At 34.5% G+C, this 22,415-nt stretch overlaps 1 protein-coding gene across 1 annotated transcript in view; it reads right to left on the reverse strand.

Moving 5' to 3' along the window:
- Window positions 1–22,415, reverse strand: part of LOC122522624 (protein timeless homolog) — a 159,663-nt gene that overhangs the window by 128,307 nt on the left and 8,941 nt on the right. The window contains exon 14 of the mRNA XM_043643854.1: window positions 15,561–15,658. Coding sequence (XP_043499789.1) covers window positions 15,561–15,658 — 98 coding nt within the window. The remainder of the gene's footprint in view (window positions 1–15,560; window positions 15,659–22,415) is intronic.

Raw genomic sequence — 22,415 nt, forward strand, 5'->3', positions numbered from 1 at the left:
AACAGATTTCTTTGTACTAACTTTCGATTTTAGCCAGTTTGCGTTTCTTAATCGGTTTCTTTATCAATGATTAATAACGGTTGGAGCTTCTACTTCGGCAAAGGCTTATTAAAGGAATGAACAAATGAAGTAAAAGAAGGGACGAGAGTTTTCAATTGCGCAGATCTTATTAGCTTCTTTGAAATTATGCTTTTCTTCTACAATGCTCGTTAAAATGTTAGAAATGGAAATTAAGATTAAAAACATTCAACTTTATTTCTACATCTATAATATTTTTGCAGAAAAAAAGTATTAACAATTTTTAATTTACTACGAAATTAGATTTAATCGACACCCTTCGTTTAAAATCGCAATTGTAAAATCAAAAGTATACAAGAAAATCTTACTGATCCTTCGTTTAACGAATCCCTCGTTCACACTTATTCGTTTACGATACACTTCCCCTTAAAGTGAAAAGGGAAATTGATTCGTACGAAATGAAATTACCAGGACAAACGTGATCATTCCCTTCGTAGTCGTCTTCGTCGTCGTTTTCGTCTACTAAATCCTCGTTGGCATAGATCACGACTACCATGGATGATCGAGAAAATAGAAAGGAGAAGGAAAACTACGGTCCACCCATCTTATGAGATTTCAGAAATATTATCAACGTTGGAGCAGGTCTATCCGCGCCTAAGAACTCGATTATATCCCCGGGATTCGCGTTAGCAATGAGGGGTTTGATCGTCGCCGTTGAAAGTGCAGAGCTGTCGCGAAATAGGGTGGATTTACTCTAGGGTAAAAGAGGGAAAGAAAACGAAAGACAGACAAAGGGAGAAAAAGCAAATATATATATATATATATATATACACGTGTATGTATAGATAAGTAAGAATAAAGAGAAAAAGAGACAGCGAGTTTCGACTACAAGTATGAAATTATTATGCCCGGTATTTCTTCGACACAAAAAAGGGACAAGTCTTCTCCTTCTCTTCTAACTAAGACGGATTATCTAGCCAAATCTAACCTAAAATGACCCTTCTCTCCCTTTTTCTCAAACTAGAACGGTTTTCCTCGTCCGTTTCATTCCAGTACGATCCTCGCCTCGACTCCTCACAGACACTCTAAGTCGGTCGTTCAATCTCGACTTTCTCGTCTCCGCTCATCTTTCTTATTTTCTTTTTCAAGAGGGAAAGAATGAGAGAAAGAAAGAAAGGAAAGGAAAAAAAAAAGAGAGAGAGAGAGAGACCGCAATAACACTTTTTTTACAAGTTAACCCCCGTAGCTTCCCTTTTTTCTTTTAATTTACATACAATTTCAATGGAAGGAGCGAAGGAAATGACTCGTCGTTCCTCGAACGACTTCGTTAAGATTCGTTCTCTGTAATCGATGATCCCGATAAGCCATGACATTAAAGAAGAGAAACTCAACCTTAACGTTCACCGGTTTGCTTTCATTCGGAAAAGGGCCGAAAGAAATTATGTTAATGATGTCAGAAGACATACTTTAGCTGCTTGATAGATAGATAGATAGACAGATAGAAGCTGGACCAGTTTGGTACGGAAGCGTGATAAATTTTCTAATACCTTGCTAAAGCATATATACTCTACGAAACGCAGATACTATGTACTTTTCGTACGAGATAGTACGAGAGAAATACCGAGGGAGAAACAGTACGCGTTACTATTAATATAGTAGTTACTACCGGTACCTGTCTCGCTTTGAAACTTTTATTACGCCACTCTCCGTATCCTTTCATTTTAGCTTTCTCTATGGTCCTTTTTCTGCCTCCTCAAATTCCTTTCAAACTTGAAACGTGTAGATAACGTCATATTACATGCCTACGAATCCTATAATATTTAAACGAGCAATTCCACTATATTCGTATGTTTGTTCATTTTATCTTATAAAGAAGAACCCACGCATTGTTTATTTTTAAAAGTTTAATTAATTCTTGTCTTCTCTGTTCGTTGTACCGGATGTTCTAAATAAATTGCACAGCTGTATGACAAGAAGAAAAAACCATAAAGAAAAGAGAGAAGAGAATGTAAACAAAGAAAGGCTGAAAGCGGATGTCTACTTATTGATAAGATATCATTGATTTTCTGTCACATCGGACGCATCAGTGATCGTCGACGTAAAAGGCTGCCTCTGAAGCTTTTAGGCCTTCAAAAAATCCAGTTCGTTTCTGCCTGTAAAACCAAATCGAAAAAGGAAAAGAAACGTCGGGATCGTTTCTACTTACTATCCGCACTCGTGCGATCATATCTTTACCGAAATTCGTTCTGTCCTCAAAATTTTTAAAGTCAAGAAATAAAAAAATAAAATTTAAAAGAAAAAAATAAACGTTACCCAAATTACTTTTGCTTTTCGCATAACGTTCATTTTTGTAGATATAGCAGTTAAATGTTTTCTACGGTAAAAAAATAAACTATTATATGTATATCGAGCAATGAAAATATACAATGAAAAATTCGACTAGTAGATTTCTTACTTTATGGATCAGGCTGAGCACTTTCCTGAAATTTATTCGACGTAGTAAAACCACCCCAACCTTTCGATACACCCAAGCCGCGTTATGGCAAGCATCCAGGATCGGAAAGTCGTTATTCCGCCTATAAATTAACATCGGCGGTCACTTACATGGGAGAGCAGCATTATGACTCTCGGAAAAGTCAAATTCTTTGGCAAATATTGCCGAAGATACGGAGCTTAAAACGACGTGTACCTCTCACTCGTAGATCGTTTTATGCGTTAGGTGATCAACCTGTATATGAAAATGTTAATCTATCTTGTCATTCTTAAGAAATGTTATCTGACATGAAATTATATTTTGATTTATCAAGCATTACCATTTAATCCGAAACGAAGAAACAAATTGAGATAAATACTTTGAGAAATATTAAAGTACAAATTAGAATTAATTAACATGAATAAGTGCATTAACTTAAATACAAATGAAATAAAGAGAAAGAGAAAGAAGGAAGGAAGAGAGAGAGAGAGACAGAGACAGAGAGAAAGGGGGAAAAAGAGTGAAAGAAAATCAGACAAACGGAAAGAAGACGCGAAAGAAGGATTGAGGTTAAGAGCGAATAAAAATAAAAGAAAAAAAGAAATAAAGAAACAAAAAAAAACGAAGAAGTAGGGAAAAAAACGAAAACTAAAAAAGATCTCGCTTTAGTTAAAACAAACTGACATTTCTGCTCGAATGTAGGTCAGCATTGCAGCGGTGGATAATGTATTATATAGTCGAAGAAAAAAAAAAGAAAAAAAAGGACAACATATTGCTGCACATAAGTACGACGATTTAGGTTAAATGTAGAGACGCGTGAAACATTCTTGCGAAAAGATTAAGAAGTGATATGTCACGATTAACCAGAGAAATAATTGATCAAATAAATAAATAAATATTCTTTGGCACGTTGACGTAAAATACTTTTTTCAATATTTTGAATTTTGATACGAATTAAAATGAGAGTAACACTACGCGTATAATAAAAATTTAAACAAAAGAATCTGTTTTATAAAAATAATTAAGAATAAGCCGTAATTTTTTGTGAATATCATAATTATTATAACGGAAGAAATTAAATAAATAAATGACAGTGAAAGCAGTGATTTGCGTCAATGTGTTAATCAACGTTCGTTATAAACAAAAAAAAAACAGTAATTTGTGATATCGATAAGAAAAGAAAGTAGAAGCCGTTGATCGAAGTAAAAAGGTTCTCTCGATTCACAGCACGATTTCGATCGCCGGTCCCAATAGAGAACGAATTCACGAACGTTCGAGACTAGAAGTAATTTTTTGGAGGATCGAATGACGTTCCGGTAGTACGTCATTAATCGTGCAAATGTCGTTTGAAAGGAACGTTAACGTTGTCCGTGCTCGGAAAGGCATGCATTATCTCTCGGAAACGTAATTTCGTTTTCGGTATAGATCGCTAAGGACATACGGCCGCATCACACGTGCTCTCACCTATGTCTACCCTTATACATTTTGCTTTTATTGAGAGACAGGCTGGATGGTAATAGAAAAAAAAGGGAAAGGGGATGAGTGAGAGATATTTCGTTCTCATATCAAAAGAATAGTTGATCTGTCCTCTTCTTCTTCTTCTTCTTCTTCTTCTATTTCTACTTCTTTCTCTCTTTTTTCTTGCCATTTTCATCTACTTCTTTTACTCCCACGCCTTTTTCATTCTACGAGTGACAATATATATTTCGAATATACATTTAAATTTATCTCACGTCGTTTCGTGAGAACCTAATTGTATCGTCGAGAAGTCATTAAGGCTTACTTGTAGTTGCTACTTCCTTTCACTTCGATACGACTGACATGAGTGCTAACATTCTACTCTCACGAGTTTACTACTCAAAGCAGATTCCACGATACAATAAATTCATTTCTCTGTTTTCAAATAGAAACGTATAGAGAATTTATATGTATTATTGATCCTATGAATCAATCATACGATTAATCGTATGAATTTTATCTTTTCTTTTTTTTCCTATCATTCATTCGCACTCTCTAAATGAAATATGAAGTATAAAAAACTGTTTAACTTCACATCATCCAAGAAAAATAATTAGGATAATTATTCGAGTTAGTTCTACTTCAAAAGAAAATCAATTCTGCTGGAAAACGACATCTCTCATGCAAATCCATTCCATCCAAAGAGATGCATCAAATTCTCTTTATCTTTCGATCTAGATAATGCACAAACAATAAGAGCCGTTCGTTCGCGTCTCCTCTTATCCGGTCCGATCATTCGAGATTCTCAAGGAGATCAAAAAAGAAAAAAGAAAAAAGAAATAAAGAAACATAAGGGAGCAAAATTTAGCAAAGCAATATCTCGATGTACACGTTAAAGTTTTTTCCCACGAACGATTCCGAGTAACAAGCCGATGTAACCCATTTAAGCGTATCTTAACATTAGCGTATTTTATAGTTAACCAGCCGTTAGGAAAAGGATCGATCTAATTTGCATGAATATAACCTTGCAAAGCGTAGCTGCTAATGACTGCTACGATAAAACAAGCTTCTTCTAGAGACTATAAAAACGTTAATTGGTTATAAGTAGAGTCATCGAGTTCCACAGAACCGAACTTCTGCTTTTTCTCCATCCTATTATTTGATCGTCTCTATTTCATTGTAATTAAACGATAAATGTAGAGATAAAAATAATCTAAGATGTTACACGAAAAAAGATGACAAACATCTGGAAAAGGGAAATTTCAAAAAAGTTAGTATTCAAATAAGTGTACCATCTAATAATACGAGCAAACAAATGAAATAAAGTCAGCAAGACAATTTGCAATATAAAATCTCAACTTTCCGATTTAATAAAAGATAAAATGTAAATCCATCTTTGGTGGAAAAAGCAATATCATAGAAGATCAGTATAACTTTATAACTGTCTGTATCTATATGTAAAGTAATAAAATTGGATACTACCAAGTGACAGTACCGAGAAAAGAAGAAATCCAACGAATGAGGCTTTTTCTTTTTTTTTATTTCAAGTAAAGCTTTACAAAAGGAACCAAAAAAAAATCAAGAAAAAGGAAAAAAAAAGAAATGAGGAAAAATGCAATGAGGACGGAACAATGGGTCGGTCGGCTTAAATTTCGTTGCGATCAAATAACCTCGGTGAAAGCCGGAAAACCGTTATTAAACTTGAAGAAGGACTTCCGGTCGATGTAGTCGTACGCTCTCGCACTTACACGTCCTTGAGAAAGCTCCGATTATATTTCGAATGTAGCACAAATCGGATTAACTTGCATTTGTGTAAGGTCTTGAAGAACATAGACCGTCCCCTGAAGGCAAAGCTCTTCTCCCTCCAACCCTCTCTACCTCCTTACCATCCTTACTTCCTCTCTCTTTCTCTCTCTCTCTCTCTCTCTCTCTCTCTCGCAAGTTAAATGCAGCGAAACGCATCGTCCGATCCAACGTGTTTTGCACGTACGTAAAAGTACATACGTATATACGTACGTATGTGTACACACAAACGAAGAAAGTAAAGAGGAAGCTTACGAGAGGTTCTATTTCATTTGCAAAAAAAAAAAGAAAATAAACGCGTAAGAGAATATATTTTAACTTATATTATTCTATAATAATTATTATCTCCTTATACGATTTTTCATTTATCTATAGCCACTCTTTAGGATGTTTAAACAATGATATTACGTTATAATAATATTTGACTAAATATAATATATTAAGCTTCTTTCCGCTAAATTAACTGTTACTGAAATATACATTTAGTAGATAATATAGGAGAATGGAATAATTAAAACTATTAGAGGTTAGATGCAGAACGACGTACTAAAATCATTTGGTCGTCATTTAGAATTAGAATATTTCTCTAATCCGGTTTGAAGTAAAATCGTAGTCGGTAGGCTATTTTATCTCTCTCTCTCTTTCTCTTTCTATCTACTCATATTACTTGCATTGAAGTATACCCAGTGAAATCATTTCGACGTATTCCCCGGGTTTCCGACGAAACAAGGATTTCGAAAATCCATTCCTAAATCGTGGAATTGTTTGAAACGCAGAGAGGGAACGCAGAAACGCGAAGACCGTTGAAAATCCTCGAGATTCTGAAAATGGTGGCAATTATGACGGAGAAATCATACTTTAATGACGTTACAATCGCATGGAACAAGAAACAGGACTGAAAAGGGTTGAGAGGTAGTACGTTCAAGAGAAAAGGGAGAAAGAAAGAGAAGAGAAGAGAGGAGATGAGAAATGTAGACAAGATCGAAGGAAATACGAAGATAGATAGATGGAAGAGGAAGAAGCGTTTAGAAACGAGAGAGAGAGAGAGAGAGGGAGAGAGAAAGAGAGAAAGAGAGTGAGAATCAAGTCGCATACACGCAGACTCTAATAAGAGAAGGATAGATCTTGAAAATAAGATGAGCGAGACCTTTTGGAATAGAGACAGAATGAAGTGATTCCAAATGGGAAAACAGAAAGAAAGAAAGAGATAAACGAATATATTCATAGAAAGAAGAGAAAGGGAAAGAGGACTAAAACTAGGCGGATGAACGTAGAATGAACGAACGAACGATTGAACAGTGAACAAAGTACAAACGGAGGGGAGAGAAAGGAGGAGAGAGAGAGAGAGAGAAATAGAGGGAGGTGGGTAGGAAGAAGGGGATGAAGCAAGGTTGGAACGCAGTCGGTAGAGATAGGAGAAAACGACGGCACGAATACAATATAAATGATCCCGTCTACGTTTCCGGCACCTCGTACCAACCCCGTATCAACCCTGTACCAACCTCCATTTACATATCTGTATTATTCAAGCGCGACTGTTATTCAATTTCTACGCAAGTCGCAAATGCATTATTATTTTACCGAAGCCGCGTGCATCCATGAACACAGACGTAAAGCAGACGTGCAAGATGCAAAAAAGGGACTGCTGCTTGGGTAAGCAAAGAGAAAAAGAGAGAGAAAAAAAGGAATTGGTAAAAAAGAAGCTCTTGCTTGCATTCTCTCCACTTCTTTGAGTAAGAAGAACAAAAATAAAAAAGGGTTACGAGAGACAGCGTGCATCCCGGTGGAATGTTCAGCGCTTGACCTTGAGCGTATTTTTTTCTTTTTTCTTCCTTTTTTCGTTTTCTTTTTCTTTTTTTCTTTTTGTTTTTTTTCCCCTTCTTTCACTTTAATCTTCCCGGTACAGAGAAGACCCCGTGCCCGTTTGTTCTTATTTGTCTTTTTTCCAAGCATGCTTTGTTTATATGTTCTTTAGAAAACAGACTGCGTTCGCAATAATAGTCCAGGCCGAGAAGATGTTTAAGTCCAAAGCTCTTCTTCATATATAATACATATCGTATTTATTTATATATATATATATATATGGCATAAACGTTAGTTAAATAAAAATTGACATCGTTTTTACCGATTTTCGAGTAAAACAATTATGAAACAATCCAATAGAGTAATCAAAACGCGAATCGATGAGAAATACTATACGAGGAGAAAAAAATAAATATCGAATCGGCAAATATTTTCGATGAGAAGGTAATCGGATGAAAAATCAATAAGCTTGAACAGAACAAAAAACAAAATTAAAAAACGGTACACGCCAATCATATCAACTGATTCGAAATTTGTTCTTTCTCACTAAAGGGATTTATTTATTTGTGAAATTTGAAATTCAATAAATAAATAAACTGCCAACAAGGGAACTGTCAGGGAGAGCTTTGGATATGGTGAGATCATAGGTAACCGTTCGAAGTATCTTGCGTACCATTTATATACCTTATAACGAGTTCTGATAGCACCGGTAAGAGGTATGTACTTGAACTCACTCTTTTTAAATAGTCGACTCTCACTCTTCCTCTCAATTCGCTTGAAAAGAGAACGAAGGACTTTTTTTTCTTTTTCTTTCCTTCTGTGTATGTGTGCGTGCGTATAAGTGTACCTGAGAGAAGAGAATTTCATGTGGAAATGAGAAACGAACAGAAATATAGGGAGAGAAAAAAGGAAGAAAGGAGGACGATTCGACGTGCAGTGAGACAGCGAAAGGGATAAACTGTGAAAAGGAAAGAAAAGTAAAGGAAAGGGAATGATAAGGGAGAGAGAAAAGGAGGGAGATAGTCGAAAGGTCCTTTGCACGTTAATGGTTATTCATCGTTACCGAAAGAGCCATCATCGTATCGTCGAGTCGAGACGCGAGGGAGGGAAAAGAAGAAGTTGGAAAAGAGGAAGGCTAATGTTCAGCTTTTCTACTCGATACTTGAACAACGATAAATATCTTCTGAAGGGCTCTTTAAAAGTCATGCTTTCTCCCTACTGCGAAGGAAATACCTTAAACTTCTTGATATTTTTTAAAAGCCCCTATCACCACCACCACCGCCACCACCACCACCACTGTTTCGTCTTTATCGAGGTCTTAATTCATTCTCGCATGAAACGGAATTCTTTCGATAGGGGCGTCAAATTTTTTGCTATAATTTTTTCCTGTCAAAAAGATTCTTTTCTTTTTATATATTTTTCTTTCGTATAAAATATTCAAGAATAAACGAGCTCGATACGTAATCGAAAGAAAATGACGATTTCGAGTGAAATCTAACTTACAGTTCTTATTTGATTTTCGTTCTAGCTCGAAACGAGAAACGATAGACGAAGATATAACCAAATGAGACAGGGATTGAGGAAATAAACGGAGATGGTTAGGAGAAGTTGTGGAAGCAGAAGGTTGCGATCGTGACAGAACGGTTAGGATTCGCGAGATCCTTCGAACGTCCATATTTTAGCTAGTGAAGCTCCGTGGATATCGAAGACGGAGGGTTGCTTCGATGGTAAGACGTCGAATTGGTTTGTCCTGAAATCGTAGAACCCATAGCGAATCGCAATTTGATGGAAGGAAAGCAAACGTGCCGGCGATTCAACCTAAATTGGCGAATAGAACTCGGATAAACTTGCCGATCGGTGAAAACCTCCAAGAAAAAGGACTGAGACAGAGATAGAAAATAAAGACAAAGAGAATGAAAGAAAGGGTGAATCAAGGAAAAGGAAAGGTACAACGTTTGATGCAAACATATGGTCGTGATCGTTCAACCGAGCTAAGGATGTAAATTCTGCCATTGCTACGCTTCAAGGATCCTTACAGAATTATTCGATCCGATCATTGTTTCTCCCATCGTTGTATCCTATGAAACAAACAGAACAGGAAACGTTTTTCCGATGGAAGAAAGAAAGATCGTTCCAATGAATATCATCCTTCTAGGATAATCTAACAAGTTTCTACTTGTTTTTCCAAAACTAAAATAACAAGCTTCAGGATTTACTCGCGATCGTAATCTTTGCCTGATTTTAGTGATCAACGACTCATTCGAAAGATAAAGGTTTTTAACTACAAGCTAATTATTTGATATTTTTAAAAAACAAAACATGATTTATGAAGAAAAAAATATATTCTTAACAAAAATATCTAATAATCATCACCTGTTAAAACCCATGAGCCTTTAATCGCTAAAATTGGACAAAAATTGTAACTGTAATAATTAACGATGTAAAATCTTGTAAAACGCATAGAAAGGGGACGCTTTTAATTGACCTAAAAGCATAACAACGGAAAGGCGAGTTAAACGTGAGTGGTAAACGTGATTGTTTCGTTATGGCGATTAAAAAAGCAAGCGTTAAGATCTTAAATGGAAATTCACGACGAAACGTATTCTTTTTATTTTCCTGAACTATCGAGAAAATAATTTTCCAAACTTGCTTTTAGGTTCTTTAATAATTTTATTTTCGATAATTACACCAACCATTATTAATGTCGATCTTACATAACGTTTACTATCCTATGTCTCGTTTTTCTTTAGTCTTTTTTTTTTTCTGAAAAGTACTATTCATTTTTATTTTCGCATTATGACCATCGTTGGCCGGTAAAATTAGTCGGAAAAGTTTTCGCGGAGTTCACTCACAACGGTTTTTACGGTAAGGGAAAACCAATTATAAAAGTTTCCTACACGATTAGATACCTTGTCTCCGGAGACACTAAGTTTTCTTTAACTCACGAGAACAAAGGAATATAGTTATGTTACATGTATATCCATTACTACCATATTTTTATAGCGATTATTTTGCGATATTTCACAAATAAAAAAAGAGATAAAAAAGTATAGTAAACATTCGCTAAAAAATCTCTATCGTGAAATTAGAAAAAAGGATAAAATAAAGAAACATTTGTATATTCGATCGAATATAAACAATAAAAGTGGGTAATGGATAGATAACCTTTGGAAGTCATTCGAGTCGAAAAAATAGTAATGTATAAATGCATTTTGAGATTCAAGCATAAATCATTTAAAAATATGATATTTAAATCGAAATTATTTATAGTTTTATTATGAATAAATCTTGTTGCTATTTATATCCAATTTAGCAACACATAGTATTTATATATTTACATAATTCATTTCGTAATCTACCAGAACAAATAACAGCCAAGTGTCGTTTATAGGAATTGAAGAAAAGTATTTTCTCAAAGTGTGAAACTTGCACGTACTAGCAAGGAACGGTTTGAAAGCATTAGGAGGGTGTGGAGGGACAAAGTAGAAGAAAAATTGTCGAGAGGGTAAACAAATAAGCAAGGTTATTTGAAAGAAGACACCCCATTTTCATCAGCATACCGTTTGAGTAAGTTCCAACGCATAGAATATCGTTCTGCTCGACACGTTCTGCGTACGAATGCGTATACATACATTCACGAATCGGAAAAAAGGGGAGATGAAAGAAGGAGGAGGAGGAGGAGGAAGAGGTAGAAATAGAGGGAGAGACAACAAGGATGAACCGCGAGTTTCCGTCTAAAGTGTTAAGTTATGGAGTGTGGTTTCAGAAATCCTTGAAGGAAGAAGAAGAAGAAGAAGAAGAAGAAGAAAAGGGATGAGAAAAAGAAGGATGAAGTAGGAGGATCTTCAGACATATGAGGACGATCGCTCGTCGTTCAGAAAGAGAGAAAGAGAGAGAAAGAAAATGAAAAAAGAAAAAGAAAGATGCAAATTTTCCTTGGTCTGACTCTACAAATAGCTAGACTTCCAATTCGGTCTTCATTCGTCAAACCTTCGACCTCCGAAGTGAAAGAAGGTGAGAAAGGCTTTTTTTTCTACCCCTCTTCTTATCTTTCCTTTTTTACTTTCTATATTTCTTCTCTTCCTTCTCTCTCTCTCACACTCGCTTGCTCACTCTTTCGCTATTTCTCCTTATTCGTCACGTATTCGGACTAACAAGTTAGATTCGTAGCCGGAAGGTGAAAAGTAAAAGGGAAAAGAAGAGAAGAGTAGGCTCAATAAGGATGGAAAAAAATCGCAAGCGAATCTTTCTTCGTTCCTTTTCTCTCCTCAAGCATACCATTGCTATTTCTGGCGCCTGCAGAAACGAACCCGATGAAACGTATATTTCTTATATATGTATATGAGTTTCTCTGTGCTCTTCTTGAACGTGAATAAATAAAGTGCTTTCTGAAGAGAACGCGAAAAAGAAAAAGTCGAATAAGTATAGTGCTCGCGATAAGTTTGGCTAGCTTGGGGGACTCCGTACTCATAATAATATATCTAGATGAAAAACATCCGACGAATTACTATCGATTATCTTTTTCGTCGTGTTATTTGTACACATGGATACTCGTAGATTTTACTATAAATCTTAATTTTAAGCAAAGAAAACAATTAACAAGAAAGAGAAAGAGAGATAGCAAAAGAAAAGGTAAAGGACTCGAGAAAAAGAAACTTTACGGATACCATACAATTAACGCAGTCTGGCGAGAAAAAGAAAAAAGTCTAATTTGTGAGCGAGTAAATAGTTGGTAAGCAAACTATGTTGAAATGGGAAACAGTCGTAACGAGTTGGTACAATAAATTCACGAATTAAACCGCAATATATTAATGCAATAAGTAGAGAACTAACGTAATACTTATTATAAACTAATATTCATTTTAAATCAATAAATATTGAGCTTATATATAGGAAAACATATTATTTTAATTATTTATGCGATAAATGTCTAACGAAAAAAAGATAGAGAAAGCAAAAGAGAATGAAAGAAAGTCAAACTCGGAGATATTTTAATAACACGAAATATGTGAGAGAAAAGTAGAGCAACAGAAGAGAAAAGAAAAATAGTTTCATGTAAAGAGACATATCAAAATGAAAGGGATAACGCGAAGCAAAAGGGGGTGGAAGTACGTAAAGAGACTAGACGGGGGTAACATGTTCGTGATGTGTATCATGTACGCCTTCGTAATTAGACTCACAAAGCTTTCGGAGAGGTATGTAGGAGGTCACAAATATAGCACCGCAGACTGGTATGATGAAACGCAGCGTGTAAACCACAAACTGTACTAACGAATTTACCGATTTAGCTAGTGTAAGTCGACCAAATTACGAATCTACGTGTCGACAATGAAGGGAACGAGTTGTGAAAGATTAATGAAAAACATTTACTTCGCTTGGTAAAATCGTCTGGAGAATAAATGCGAAACGAAAAAATAAAGAAGAAGAAGAAGAAGAAGAAAAACAAAAAAGAAAGGAAAAGATCAAATAAAAACAATGTTTCACTATGATTAATTTCTTTTTCATTCTTTTTTTCTTTGCGTTCTCTTCTCGTTTATTTGATTCATTTTATAAAAAAGAAAAATCAAGTAAAATAAATTTTACTTTATTTAGATACATTTGTTTACACGTGTTTAGATAATTTTAGATACACGCGTCTTTGATAAATTCGTATCTAATACATAAATGATGACATCGATCTCTCGTGTGAAAATGAAATAAAAATGAATGAATTAATTGTGAGATTTGGGATAAGGAAAGGTACGATAGAATGTTCACGTCATAAAATAAAACTGTTGAGGTGTCAGCAGAGTTGTTTTAAATAAACTCCACGTTTCCTAGACTGAATGGTAGCTATAACAGTGATGCGCACTGGCCGTAAGATTTAAAAGAAGGATTAACATTTAACGACTTCATCGTTTCACTGGTACCTACACAGAGCGAACCAATCGTGCTAGCGATGTAGTCGTCGTTATGCGTCCAGCGATAGAAGAAAACAACAAAAATAGAGAGAAGGAGAGGAAGCATCGTTAGCACGAGTTACCCGAGAGAGAGAAAACGAAGAGGAAACGAAAAAAGGAACAAGGACTACGAGTTGTAATTCATAACATCGTAACCATTTTTTATCGTGACGACATTCGTGAGAAAGAATAAGAGGGAAACTAAAAGAAAGTAAACGCGGTGCTGCAATCCATGTAAACGAGAAATTATGAGTGTGGTAAAGAAAATAAACTAAAAGTAATCGACGAACCTACTACTCAAAATCGTCTATACGTTTTTTATTTTTATGATCAAACACGAACGAAGAAAAATATTACAAATTTATGAGAAATTTTACTGCGTTGAAAAATAATATTTAAAGAGTAAATATAAATCGATAATTATTTTTTATTCGTTTATATATACATATTAATTATAATTAACGTCAATTGATAACGATCGTTAGATCTAGCGAGCTATAAGAAATAAGAGAGCTAGGATCAAAGCATCGTTACTCTAACGATATTTTCTTTCAAAGTTACTAATATAATAGCCACGAAAATCACAAGGCAATCTCTTCTATATGCCATGTCAATGCATATGTTTACAGCAAAGTAAATCATTAACGCTTAACAAGCGACTCTTAAATTACGTATTGTTCTTCTCTATTGTTCAAGCATGTATTATTGTAGTACCTACCTACCATGACAAGAATCGAATCATTTTACTAGAGTTGTTCTATCGTTAAAAGCAAACAAGAAATAATAAATAATATCGAATAATGAAGGTAGATAAAATATTTGCTAAATAAAATTTGAAAAAATAATTCTCTTGGAGGATCAAAGGATACTTCTGATTATAAAAAATCGGTATGTGTGCGTTTATATACCATAAGACAAAGTAAATTTAAAAAAAAGACAAAAATATTTAGAAATGATCAGTTCATTATGCGAACGTATGGATATAATAAAATAGAGATAAATGCCGAACGAAAAAGGACGTAGTTATTCGTACATAAATTAGAAACGTGAAATAAATAGCAGCGGCGCGTTTAATTAAATTTTGTCTCATGATATATGTTCCGGTTATTACATACTGTTCCTCCAAAAGCTCCCTCGAGTGAATTTGACTATTTATATACGTTTTACAGCATTTAACATCTTTGCGATAAATAAGTCGATTTTGACTGTTTTCTAAGAGCAAGATTTTCCTTGGTCACAAAATTCATAAAATTGTAATTTAAAATTATATTCCACAAATGAAGATTCTTTTTTGATCATAGAGACTTCAAAATTTGAACAATGAGCAAAAATGAAAATTCATTTAGTACTTTTTCCTGGAATCAAATAAATTATTTCCAATTTAACGCATTAACGTAATAACTATTTCCACTTTTCAGATCTTCGTACGATTAACGATAACTGAAACACCGGCAGTGCTTTTCTCAAGAGACTACGTGTGCGGAGCACATAATTTTTACTATAAACCCAAGTTATAGCGATAATACCCTTGGTGCGGAAAAAAAGTCTTAAATGAACCGAAGGTAGACATTTTTGCTCTATCGTAAACGAAACGTCCAAAGAGATCGTCGTCTCTACACTGCTCCACTCATTTTCCTCTTTCCGCTTTCCGCTTTCCTTTTTCTCTTCTACTTTTTTAATTTAATCGGTCTAAATGTTCCTCATTCTCATTCTAATTTTCTTTTCATCTTTATTATAATTTCAACGTCAATTTAGCCAATCAAAATATGTATGTCGCAACGGTAAAATAAATTAATGTTCCTACTTGTGCGTGAGTTATAAATACAATTGAATTCTTTTGTTTTTAATTTTGTAAATTAATACGCAGATGAGATAACTATGAAACCATTTTTTTAATAATAGTCACCAAGAAAAAAAATAGAGAAAGAAGAAAAGGGAAGTTTCGAGAAACTCACAGTTCTCGAGGTAGCGGAGAAATCAAGGAATTAAAATGCTAATGCAATATATGAAAGCAACTCGAAGCTTTCAGCCAGCTCGAATATGTTAATTTTGTAAAAACTACTCACCACCGAGATCTGCAAAGAAGATTTCGCGGAGTGCTAGAAATTCTTCCTCCGACGGTATATCAGCCCTTCCAAAGGAATCGTTCTCTGGCCAGACTTCTCTGTAATATAATTTCGTTACATTTACTTGGACGTCTTTCACTACGAATACGACGATAAGTGCATGCCTTGCATTTGATTTTATATTAATAAATCGTTACGTACATTTTGATGTCACGTTAAACGTAAAATTGGAACGAACATCTCAGAATTCACGATAGAAACAAATTATTTTGTTAAAATACAAAAAAAAATTGTATCGTATACTTTGATAATCTTGTAAAATTATTCGATTTCGCGTAACTAAGCATTAGTTTGTAACAAACATCGCCATTTTCTAACCATCGATATTCCCTACTGTGCCACGTAGTTAAAATCGTGGCATACCAAGTATATTACCCATTCACTGTTATATGCATAAATGCCGTTAATAACAAGCGATTACCAAATAATTGACTTACTGTATGCTCATTCAACGTTCGATTACACTTCATCGCACCTTTTGGTTTAAACGGATATGTATAATTGTTCGAATTAGTTTATGATAACTTGTGACCAGTTGTGCATACATTTCACTCAACGTAGCAGAATTTCAATACGCGTCACGTACTAATAATTATGAGGAAGAAAAACAAGATTAAATATTATATTATTTAACAGAGTAATTGATAATAGATGCACGGTTCGTAGATGTACATGTATATACTTAAGTAAATACATATAGATGCGTTATCGATAATACAATTATTTGTGTTAATTTACTACGATCTAATTGCATCTCTAATACACGTCTGATACGTGATTGATAGGACGTTACATACATTCATTTGAATAAATTACAATGCATTTGGATGACACATGCATTTATGTACATGCACTATATTCACATAAACATGTATACATATATACATATATAATATATTATATACATATACATACATAATTCAAGAATGTGTCAACTTTGAATATACATAATAATGCATTGTGACATATTATCAGCGAGAGTACAAACCCTTATCTTTATCACAACCATAATTCTTTCTTTTCACTATAAAAAGTATTATACTTACAAAAAGTCAAGTATGATCTACCGATTATGTAATCAAGATAAAAAAGGAGAATGGAAATACTGAGAAAACAAGGAAATAAGAGTCTCGACTATGCAAAAATTTGTTGTAATATTAATCCGCGTGACGAATGAATCACTATTATCAATTTATTGAATCATGAATTACTATTATATATCAATATCAATAAAAAATCCTGATAATCGTTTGGTTCCGATTGATAGCTAAAATAAGTTCTGTTATGTTTAAAAAATCTTTTTCTATTTGAATAATTATTACCGTTTTATTTTTAACGCACGCAAATTTGTTGCATGATTAAAAAACTTATTGCTGGATGAAAAAGAATCTTTGTCTTTTATCCTTTAAGAATACTGAACCATAATGCTTCCGAATATATAAAGCTCGTATACATACACGTATTTAGGAATCCGTGTTTCGAGCAAACACGGAATAAGAAAATAATCAGGTGGCATGAGTTCTCGCTTAATAGGAAATAGAGATTAAGCGATCAAATAGAGCGTAAGCCATTTAACGCACACGACTTTCCTTATCTTCCGAGTAGAGGTGTTAGCAACTCGAAGGAAGGAAATTCGAAGACTAGAAGAGAGCACAGAGCATACGTGGAAGGTCTCGTGAACAATGCCACAATCTACACCAAGGTCTGACTCCTTACAAGTCAAGTGGTTCGCACCCTCCGAGAATCGCACCCTCGGACACTCTCGCGTTCCTGCTACTGCTTCAACCCTAACTATTTTTATCCTCTTTTTTTCCCATCTTGACACCATTGACCATAGTGTTACGTGCATTATTTTTCCTAAAGTGTGCTCTATTTTTTATTAATATCTTATTATATTCATAACTATATGAAAAACTAAAACCGTTTTTTCTTTTTAATTCAAACTGAAAAAATAATTATTTTAAAATCGCTTTCCTTTTTCATTCATGAATAAAAATAGAAAATATGTAATTACGAGATATAAATAAAACAAAGTTATATTAATTGCATTTAAATATTCAAATAATATTCGAATAATATTTGAATACGTGATACTAGTAAATTAATAGCTAATTTATCGTACGTACGTTAAAATTTGAGAGATGCAGTCAAATGAATAAATAAAGAGAATATGGATGTTCAACTCAAGATAAAAATAGAAGAAACAAGGAGAAATAGGGTAAAAGAATTTTTTCTCTTGAAGAAAACTCACAGATGCAATTCAACTTATCTGAACATCTCCTCGATTTTATGGAAATGCTCGTCGTTCGACACTAAGGCGATCGCTTATATCATGATTTTCATTGCACTTTCCATTCTGACTCATTCTTCTCAGCTTTTTCTTTATATTCGTAGTATTAAGAATCGATTTGTAATAAATATACGAGTTCATGAAGATATACCAACGCCTTTTTGACAAATATTTCGAACTTTTTCAATTCAAAACGCATTGATAACCAATTCCTTTCACTATAATCAAGAAGAAAGCTATCGATCACTTCTTATCAAGATCAGTAAAGAAGAAAGAAAGTAGAGAAAATGAAAGAGAAAATGAAAGAAAGAGGAAGAAGACTGGGAGACATTGCAATTCCATAAAAGCCGAGAGATGTCGTACCGTTTTAGGAAGCTTCTATTCCTCCTGAGAGCGGAGGAACATCGAGAGAAAGGTGAAAGTCTGCGTACGTGACTTGAGGACAAAGGTAAAATCACATCTTGGTAGAAGTCTCTGTAAAAGGGTATAGTTAATGGCAGAGCACTCTTAACCCTGACGCGCTCTCTGCTTGCCAGTGGGATGACTCTCTTAGAAAATTTCACTCGGCTTGAATTTTAATAAAAAAAAGAATAGAAAAGGAAAAAACAAAAAAGAGAGAAAAAATACAAGACGAAAAAGAAAGAAATAAGGAAAGAAAGAAAATGGAGTAATAAAGAAAGACAAAGTAACAAAAAAATAAAAAAGAAAAAAATAAGTAATGAAAGTTAAGAGACGAGACGTCTTGCATCAAGAAATATACCAAAAGTCGAAATGAAGATGTCACAGTAGTGAGAGGAAAAAGTCAGAGACATGGATCAAGGATAAAAACACGATACCAGCAGATTTGCCTCTAGGATACATCTATATCCTAGAAAGGAAAATTCTTTTGCTACTGTTACCTATTCCGTCACGATTTTCCAAATCTTTTGTACGAAGCTAGTGAAAGCAGAACATGCGATCTCGTGTGAACACTTTATGCATGCACAATAAAAATCGTTTGTGTTTTTATGTACCACTTTATAACCGTATAACTGGCAATAACGAAATAAATAACATTTTTATTGACTTGAAACATATAAAGACGTTCCGTTTTCTTTATTAGAAAAAATTTGATTAGAAATAAATTAATAATGCGAGAAAATACAATTATAGGTCAACGAGTTTCGATCTTTCGACTTGGAAAATTGAGTGTAATTGGTTCTTGTAGAAATGTTAGTTCCGAGAGGGAAATCAGACAGACGATTCGTTTCGTTTACATGGTAGGAGAAGCGTAATCCGTTATATAGTGAGCTGTCGCGTGGGTCAGAGAACCCTTGGTACTTGGGGAAGCTTTTCGAAAGTACGAAATCCCTAGGTTGAGGGTTGAATCCAATAAGCGGACGGTGCGGAGCTTCCGCAGGTGGCGACGAAGCAAAGAAAGTACCGGTGGAAGTGAAGGTGGTGTTGGTGATAGTAGTGAAGTTAGTGATGTAGGATAAAACGAAAGGGAGAAAAGAGGAACACAAGAGTGAGGACACACTCTCCGGGTGGTTGAAGAAGTGACTCGTATAGAGAGAGAGAAAGAGAGAGCTTCTGTCGATGGCTGTCTGAATAGAAATTCACCACCATACAATCCCCATTATCCTTCGATTTGAAGTTTCACGACAAAGGAATCTCTCTCAGTAGACGCGCTATTCTAAAACGCCAACGCCAACGCCACCGATTTTGCATACGATCGAACGAACAATTTCGGTATTGGCCGTAGGTGACGACACGTAAGAGTCCACTCCTCTCTTTTTGCCGAGATGCATCAGCGTAATTGAAAGAACAGAATAAATTGAGAATAACGTTTGATGACAAGAAAAGGATCCAAATATTTTTACCTATGAAATAGTAAAAAATAATATTAAATTTGCATATTCCTAGCTAATGGATCGATCAAAATATTTTAACGTACAAGTATTATACTATTAAATAATATCGAATTTACATATTCCAAGCGGACAATATCTTTTATTTGAATCGTATTTTGTTATCTTCTGTTAGACGTAATATGAGATAATATAAATATAGAAAATAATTCTATAATCGAAAAATCAAATATTGAAAGAAAATTATGATACCTATAGACACTCGGTATTTATTTTTACTCATTTATCTCGTTGGTTTATCGAACATACTGAATATCCAAGGATTTTTATATTTGCTCTTGAATATCGTGTAGGGGGAAAACATTTGCATGTTATTTTGTACGTACGTATAGTGTATGTATGTGAACGGGCGTACATATGTATCGATTCTCGTAATATTCAGTTACATTGTGAATGTGTTATTAATATTGCCCGCACCTTACTCAGGTTACAGAAGGGTCGGTCAACAGACTGTCATTTCCTTTTATCCCACTATGTGCACAAGGTCGCCATGGATTGCCTCTCTTCCATTATATACTAGCAACGCTAAATCTTACCTCTCATAAACTGGACAAGAGAATATTGCAAAGGATCTTTTCGAGCGATATAGCTACGATCTTAGGTGAAACAAATTACATGAGGAAGGATAGAAGAATGGAAACTTTCGAGTCATGCGACGATATGTAACTCCATTGAAAAAAGAATATTCGCCATATAATAAAAAAAAGAATATATGCGGCTTCCACGCAATATAATCGTAGTTTAATCAGTTTTCATCTCTTCTATTTCTAAAAATGATACGAATAACTTACAGTAACTAAAATATAATAAAATAACAAATATTATATTAATTAATATTAAATAACCGATCAAGATATCTCTATGGAATAGCGCATCAATTGTTGTATCTAACCGCATTGTCGCTGCAGTGGAATTATTAAACATTTTTAAATAACTATTATATTTCTTTAAATAAAACACTCTGAACACTCTGAATACTTTTTATTCTTTACTCTCTATTCTTTATTCTTTGATTTTCCTTACTCTTATATTGATCAACTCACGACTTACTTCTAAAGTTTTATTTTACGAAGAAAAAAAATCTATTATGCGAAGTTAAAAAATAACAACTTGAAGACGAACTTTCGATATAGCACAAGTAGATACCTACTTGATCGGTGCTTCCGAAACCATTTCGTTAGGAAATTATTATTCCATCAAAAATGGTGCTTCAGCATAAAACGAAACCGCGAGATGGAGATACCAAAAGGATAGTTCTGGAAAGTATAGCCATGCTTCAATTCAGGAACCTCTTCGATAGAAGCTTCCCTATTCTACACTCGGGATCTCAACGAAGTAACTTAGTTGTTGTTCCACCAGACGAGTTACTTTTCTACAAAACGAAACTGCGATGTTAGGATAGTTTCTCAAGTATGACGATGGAGTCCTATACGATAGGGTTGATCCAATACATGCCGGCCTATCTGTTGAGTATTCCATGCAAGGGAATTTATTTTAGCGAGGAAAAGAAAAAAGGAACAAATTAATTGCTCGTTAAAATAAGATAGACTCTAGAGATAAAGAAAAATTAACATCAGGATAAATCAATAGAACGGAACAAAAGAGTCTCTTTGTTCGTTGACGAGTTTGCCCGCAAAGAATAGCTTTCATCAGACAGTCGAAACGACGATTAAGCTTTCGAGGTGGAAGGGTAACCGAGGTGGAAGATAGAAACAAGTTGGCGAAGGGACACACGGGCGCATTTGTAGATGGAGAACTTCAAAGACCTGGATAGGTACCTACCACCAATTCACCTCGATGAACCGTTGTATACTCTCGCGTTACAAGAGCCGTGCATCCCTTTAAGATTTAATGTAATGTAAATATCTGCGGTAGTGTAAACGCCCGACTGTTCGTTGCTTAATTGCCCAGGTGATCGAAAAGAGTGAACGTTGAGAGAGTCTGAAGGGTTCAATAAAACAGGCGGAAAGACGGAGAAAGGAGGAGAAAGAGAAAGAGAGAAAAAAAGAATCGAGTAATAGTTCGACGTAGACATTAGGATTAAATAATCATATGATAGCGTGAAGGAAAATTTATCTCATTTAGATGCGAAACATAATAATATTAACAAAATATAGATCATTCTAATTATAATATTATATCGTTCGATGTAAAAAATATAATTTAACGAGACGATTTTATTAGAGGGCCGTTTTCAAAAAGCTATGCAAATACTTCTGGTTATTTTATGCATTCGCCTAATGTACTTGAAAAAGGTGAGCGAAAGGTAGAGGGACAGCCTTGAAAAATAAGATTACGTTAGCCTGAAGAGTCCATGTAAATTTTGCTACGAACTTCATGCAAATGAGGTGCCTAAACTTCGGAAGGAGAATCAAAATAAAAAAAATAAAAAGAAAAAGAATAAATATTCGAAAAGAGATTATACTTCGCGCGAGGCTTCGCACATAAATAAACCGATAAAGAGTCTAGCGTTTCTCGTTTGCTTTTGTTTTGTTCTTTGACTCCCGCAAGCTTCGATTCGTGAGATTTTATTTTTAAGGCAGCGTTTACGCCGGTATTAAAAACTATTCGGGAGTCCCCGGTCAAAGAAGAAAA

The sequence above is a fragment of the Polistes fuscatus genome, unplaced genomic scaffold (genome assembly GCF_010416935.1).
Source record: "Polistes fuscatus isolate 324 unplaced genomic scaffold, CU_Pfus_HIC Scaffold5, whole genome shotgun sequence".
Classification (NCBI taxonomy): Eukaryota; Metazoa; Arthropoda; class Insecta; order Hymenoptera; family Vespidae; genus Polistes; species Polistes fuscatus.